Source organism: Dermacentor silvarum, chromosome 1 (genome assembly GCF_013339745.2).
Source record: "Dermacentor silvarum isolate Dsil-2018 chromosome 1, BIME_Dsil_1.4, whole genome shotgun sequence".
NCBI lineage: Eukaryota > Metazoa > Arthropoda > Arachnida > Ixodida > Ixodidae > Dermacentor > Dermacentor silvarum.
Window position 1 is genome coordinate 78554686 of NC_051154.1, and position 6000 is coordinate 78560685.

The 6000-nt window shown below is 49.0% G+C and overlaps 1 protein-coding gene across 1 annotated transcript in view; it reads right to left on the minus strand.

The window, feature by feature from the left end:
- The window catches only part of LOC119431177 (pseudouridylate synthase RPUSD2-like), a 69670-nt gene extending 67096 nt beyond the window's left edge, over positions 1-2574 (minus strand). The window contains exons 1-3 of the mRNA XM_037698653.2: positions 2248-2574; positions 1835-1913; positions 1628-1749 (exon numbers count right to left, since the gene is read on the minus strand). Coding sequence (XP_037554581.2) covers positions 1628-1749; positions 1835-1913; positions 2248-2568 — 522 coding nt within the window. The 5' untranslated portion in view covers positions 2569-2574. The remainder of the gene's footprint in view (positions 1-1627; positions 1750-1834; positions 1914-2247) is intronic.
- Positions 2575-6000: the final 3426 nt, after the last annotated feature.

The window sequence follows — 6000 nt, forward strand, 5'->3', positions numbered from 1 at the left end:
GCAACAAATTATTACGTTGCCTTTTAATTAGACCTGTTCGAAATGCGCATCAAGAGCAACACGGCTCTGGATGTGAAAAAGGAGTCTCGATCCCATTACGAATTATCGTGGTCTCGTGGCACCAGATATCAATGATGCACACACACACACACACACACACACACACATCATGGCCATGCTGTCGAAAACCAAGTCCATTTAGCACTCCATGGGAAAAAAAGGGGAGAGTGTGTCCATCTGCATTTCTTTGAGAAGTGCACAATTGGATAGAAAATTTGGCAATTTTCAGTGACACGGTCATTGTATGGCCTTCAAGCATACACCGGGCTGAGCTCTTAAATTGTTTATGATACCACGTGACGAACACTTCCACTTTCAGTGACGTGATGAATCTCCTTTTTCACGAGCTGCATTGCACATTACCATATAATTATTAGTGGCGCTCTCCACTGGTGGATCCAGAGGCCCCCCTCACCACATTCTCTGCATGCTCTGATGAGCCACCAACCCCTCTGGAGTGAGGAATTGAGGTTTCATACTGTAATTATGGAGTCAAACGTTATCTAAAAAAGTAAAAAAAAGGAGTACAAAAATTTATTGGGTCAATGCTCCTTTCAGACTTGTCCCTTCGACAAATGTAGGACATTATATTGCAGAATGGTGCCACACAGCCCCAGTCTACTTGTCATGTGCAAAATGTTGTGCTCCGGATTGATCACTTTAGTGTGCTGGAATTTCACACAAGCAACAATGAAAAGGTCATGGATGAACATGTCACTCATATTGCACACATATTCGTCCTTGTACTTTTCATTGCTGCTTGTGTGAAATTCCGGCACAGTAAACTGAATGATGTCGTACCAACTAGCCTCAGTTGAAGCCTTACTGAATGCTAATCCAGATTCAAGTAACTATATTTAGGGTAAACTGGGGGTCTGAAGCAACCTTACTCAGCATGCGCTGCTACATGTACCCTCATGAGAAAATGTTTAGAGACCATGGCACCAGCAAAAATTAAATGCTTCTTCTAACACAGCCATCAAACGTGGAATTGTGACTGTGCATTGCTTTGGTTGCACATTCACATGTGGGCTGTAACACAACTTATGTGTGCTTGCCTAGATTGTGAAAAAAACTTTTTAGCAGTGTATATGGTCTCCAAGCTTTTGCTCACAACTGTGTTTTGAACTTCGCACTCTAGAACCCTACCTCAAGCATAAAAGGTGCCGATAAGTGTCACTAACACATGCCAGAACACAATGAATACTTTTGATTCCTGTATACACACCACAAGAGTAAGGCAGAGGAAAAATTCATACTACATTCAAGCTAAGAGAACCCACAAGGGCTCAATTTAGCACTGTAAAAGCAGCAATGAATGTCTCTCGGCAGTGCAATGCTAAGGATCGATTCCCAATTTCTGTATACACTGACTGTCAGTGGAATGAGACTTTAGCTTCTTTCTTCTAAAATCACTGATTTTCATTTTAAAATTTGTAGCATTAAAGATCCTGCGATTGTCTGGTTTCAATAACACAATATACAATGCACCACAATAAATTGTACTGTATCACGACGCACAAAATTTTTCTGCAGATTTGGATGTCGAGCAGTCACTACTACTTACATAGACTTCTCTTGAATGAGCTCTGAACTCCCTGGTAAACACATCGACAAGAAGATGTCCCACCCAGCGACCCTTGCAGAATGTAGTGTAGGTGAAATAGTAAGGGTACACTTTCCGCAGACCTAGAAAGACGCCAGTCAAAAGCGTTATATAAAAGCATCACATAAGCGTTATAACGTAGGAAACTAAGTTAATACTGTTACTTACCATGCTGAAAGTAGTATTCTGTCTCGTCGAATCTGTCGCTGCCAAAGCCGGGCCGCAGCTCCTTTTGTCCTTGCCGAATCTGAAAGCAGAAATCACAATATGCGCCAATGCAAACCGCCTTGCACTTTTTGGGCGTGATCATTTTTCAACGAGGACTGCACGTTTCTCTTCCATTCAAAGCCATCTATGAGTACGGCACTTTGGAACTTTACGGACCTTGCTTAACGCACCAAATTTTCTGACAAGAAAAAAACAGAATGAAAAAAAGTTAAGAAAACATACAAAACGATCAAATAATGATGCACGATACACGCAGGCGAACGTAAACGTCACCTGAAAGGGCCATCGGCCACAAGCAACTGTCAACATGCACGGTTATAACACGAGGCTCAACTCTAGATCTGCGAGCTTGCCTTTTTTATGTCCAAACCAGTGACAGGTTCTTCGGCTTTTCTTTTCACTCCGCAAGCAGCATCACTTTCCTCCACTATGTCGCGAGAAGACTCATTCAGTGCTGTGCTCATGACTGCGGAAACAAAGTTCCTAATATTGTATATTCTCGAGAAAATGGTCCTCAGAGCAGCAATAACTAGCATGGAGTTATTAGCCTTTGCAACTGCGAATAACGGTAGCGCTAAGGTGTCCTTGCGCAATGTGAAAGCTACACGGCAAGATGCAACCACATGCGACTTGCGTGCGCCCATTCGCGATACAGTGCCTGGTGCCGGCTCCATGCGGGTACTATCATCATCATCATTATGAGGATGACTGGTCTGCCGTCTGCACGGTACGTCGCCGCTTGATCAACGAAGTTTCAGTTTCGATCGAGCGTCCCTGATGCGAGTGTGCTCCCTTCATTCAACTTCCAGCGTAAACCAAAATTTCGCTTAAGGGCCCTTTAGCTATAAATCCTTGAGAAATTTAAAGCAAAGCTTTAAAAGTCCGTTTGCATGCCCCGTGTTTTGCATGCGCATGAATTAGCCGCATTCGAGTACTCGCGACCGCGAAAAGAGTAAAGCATCATATGACTAGCGCACACAGAAACAGGGCTGCGCACGGGCAAATTCCTCACTTGATTTTCTTTTGTAGTGGCCGCGTGAAGGCCACAACGTGCAGGCAAGGGCGAGCAGCGAGCGCAGCTCCGAAACCTTTCTAACTACCATACCGTTGCACCCCGCGCCCCCCCGTGTCCTCCACTCTCCACCAATGGTGACGAGTGGAAAGGGCGAGCAATGTTCGGTTGCTCCAACTGCTACAGTTATGCGATGCTCACACGTACACACACGAGCCTAATCAACCACCGCCGATCAGGGCTTACGGGGGCCCTGCTCAGCTCGAAGTTCTCGGCATTGGCTGCCGCGGGGGTCACCATCTCATTTCATTGGCTGCCTTCCCATGTGGGAATAGCCGGTAATGAGGCAGCGGATACCCTCGCCAAAACCGCCCACCATCCTGAAGTGCCGCTCACACGAGCAGTAGCGCCAACCTTTCCCTTTCCCTCAAGAACCACTTATCGAGCAGTCGCTTCCTCAGATTTTTCAAGGCAGCGCCTGAAAAAACTGCTCACAATCGTCCACCCGGATGCCAGAGTGGCAAATGGCAACGGTCCCAGGCCACTTCCAGAGTGTGGCCTTACCAGGAGGGAACGCGCAACGTTGCTTCGACTGCGCACGGGCTGTGTCTGGACGGCGGCGCGGCTGCACGCCAAGGGACGCTCCACATCACCGGCCTGCGAACGTTGTGGCGACCCCGAGACCCTCGAGCACCTTCTCTGTGCTTGCCCAGCGCTGGCACAGGACCGCTCAAGGGTCATCACTGCCTACAGACAACAGGGTCTACCTGCTGCGTCAACCAGCAACCTCCTGTTCCCGTCGCCTCCCCACCTCCGAGCTCTCCATAGCCTTTTGGAGTTTGTGGAACTGAACGGAATCTCCGCCCATCGCTAAGCGCTCGTCCCTAGCAGGCCACCGCCTCCATCACCAGCCTCCTCCATGATCGGATGAGACTCTTGCTGCTTCTTCTCCTCTTCCCTTCCTTTCAACATCTTTATCCCCTTTTTCCCCTTCCCCTGACGCTGCGCCGTGCTCCCTATTGGGCAGCAGAAATAAGCGTCACTTTCTTCTTCAATAAAATCACTACTAATACACACAGCTTCTCCTTTTCCCCCTTCCCCTAACGCTGCGCAGTGCTCCCTATTGGGCAGCAGAAGTAAGCGTCATCTTCTTTAATAAAATCACTACTACACTCGGCCACACAAGTAGCATGTTCAGACGTTCCTAACAGAACTGGTACCCCCTTCAGCGATGTCGCACATGCATGATGCGCAAATTATTGTGTGTTCTCCATTGACTGCGACAGACAGACAGATAGAGAACTTATTTAAGTCCTGAGGAGCACTACCGCTCAAGGCTATAGAGCAGCGGGCCGCTCCCGGGTCGGGACGGGTAGGCCGAGCCCACGGTTTAAGATATATATACTATTTAGGTGGGGACACTTCTCGGCTTGCTTGCTAGACGCGATCGACCAGATAAAGTAGCAAGGGCGCGCGTCTATCGAGGCGGTGACGGCAGCGGATACCTATCGGCGGAACGACGCAACCTTAGTTAGAACCACGGAGAAAGAAGTATGTTCCGTGGTTAGAACCACGGTGTAAGATATATACTCTTTAGGTGAGGGCACTCGCCTGACTCGATCGACCAGATAAAGTAGCAAAGGCGCGCGCCGATCGGCCCGGTGACGGCAGCGGATACCTATCGGCAGTACGACGCAACTTCAACACAGAAAGCTTTTTATTGGTTTAATCTCCGGTTGTTATGGCAACCGGCGGTTCGCAGGAAATCCGAAGTGATTGAGTGACGCACGAAAGTAGGTCACTGGGGAGAGGGCATGCGCGCGTTCCTTGTCGGCGCACGCTCTCGCCTGCTTTCTAACTGAAGTTGCGTCGTTCCGCCGATAGGTATCCGCTGCCGTCACCGACCCGATAGAAGCGCGCCCTTGCTACTTTATCTGGTCGATCGCGTCTAGCAAGCAAGCCGAGAAGTGTCCCCACCTAAAGAGTATATATCTTACACCGTGGTTAGAACGCAGGCGAGAGCGTGCGCCGACAAGGCAGGCGCGCATGCCCTCTCTCCGGTGAACTACTTTCGTGCGTCACTCAATGATTTCGGATTTCCCGCGAACCGCCGGTTGCTATAACAACCGGAGATTAAACCAATAAAAAGCTTTCTGTGTTGAAGTTGCGTCGTACTGCCGATAGGTATCCGCTGCCGTCACCGGGCCGATCGGCGCGCGCCTTTGCTACTTTATCTGGTCGATCGAGTCAGGCGAGTGTCCTCACCTAAAGAGTATATATCTTACACCGTGGCCGAGCCTCACCGCAGCGCAGCGGGCCATCTGGACGGCCCTGAGTTGATGTGGAAGGTCTGACCTCCTGAGCATGGAGCTCCATTCCTCTTCGGTTGTGCGTTGAGGACCCTGTAATGAGGGGCACTGCCAGAGCATGTGGTCTAACGTACAATTAAGCGGCGCCACAATCCGGGCATGCTGGATCAAGGGCTTCGATGAACTGGCTGTGGGTATAAAGACTAGGATATGACCTGGTATGAAGCATGCGGAAGGTAGATGCCTGTGCTCTAGAGAGCTTCGCGTGAGAAAGGGGGAAGACCCTCCTGCCCAACTGATAATGCGCTTGATGATTTTATTAAAAGTGAGGAGAACGTCCCTAAAGACTGCTAGATTGGAGTCGGAAGATCCCCCAGGTTGCCCAGCGCTAAAGCCCGTTTCACATCCTAGGACGGCCAGCCGAGGAGTAGAGCCTGGCCATCTGAGCCGTATGCTGTGCCTCGATTATCTCTTCCAACGTGTTGTGAATACCCAGTTGCATGAGGCGTTCCGTGCTAGTGCTCGAAGGGAGCTAGTCCTAGCGCTCTCTTGATGCTCTTGCGGATCAGGAGATTGAGCTTAGTCTTTTCATGACCCTGCCAGCAGTGCATGGTAGCAACGTAGGTAATGTGGCTCATTAAATAAGCATGGAACAACGTAGGCGGAAAGTTTTCGTTTTTCCGGGGGGGGGGGGGGGGGGCTGACCAGCTTTCCGAACCCCACCCATGTATGCATTATATATATATATATATATATATATATATATATATATATATATATATATA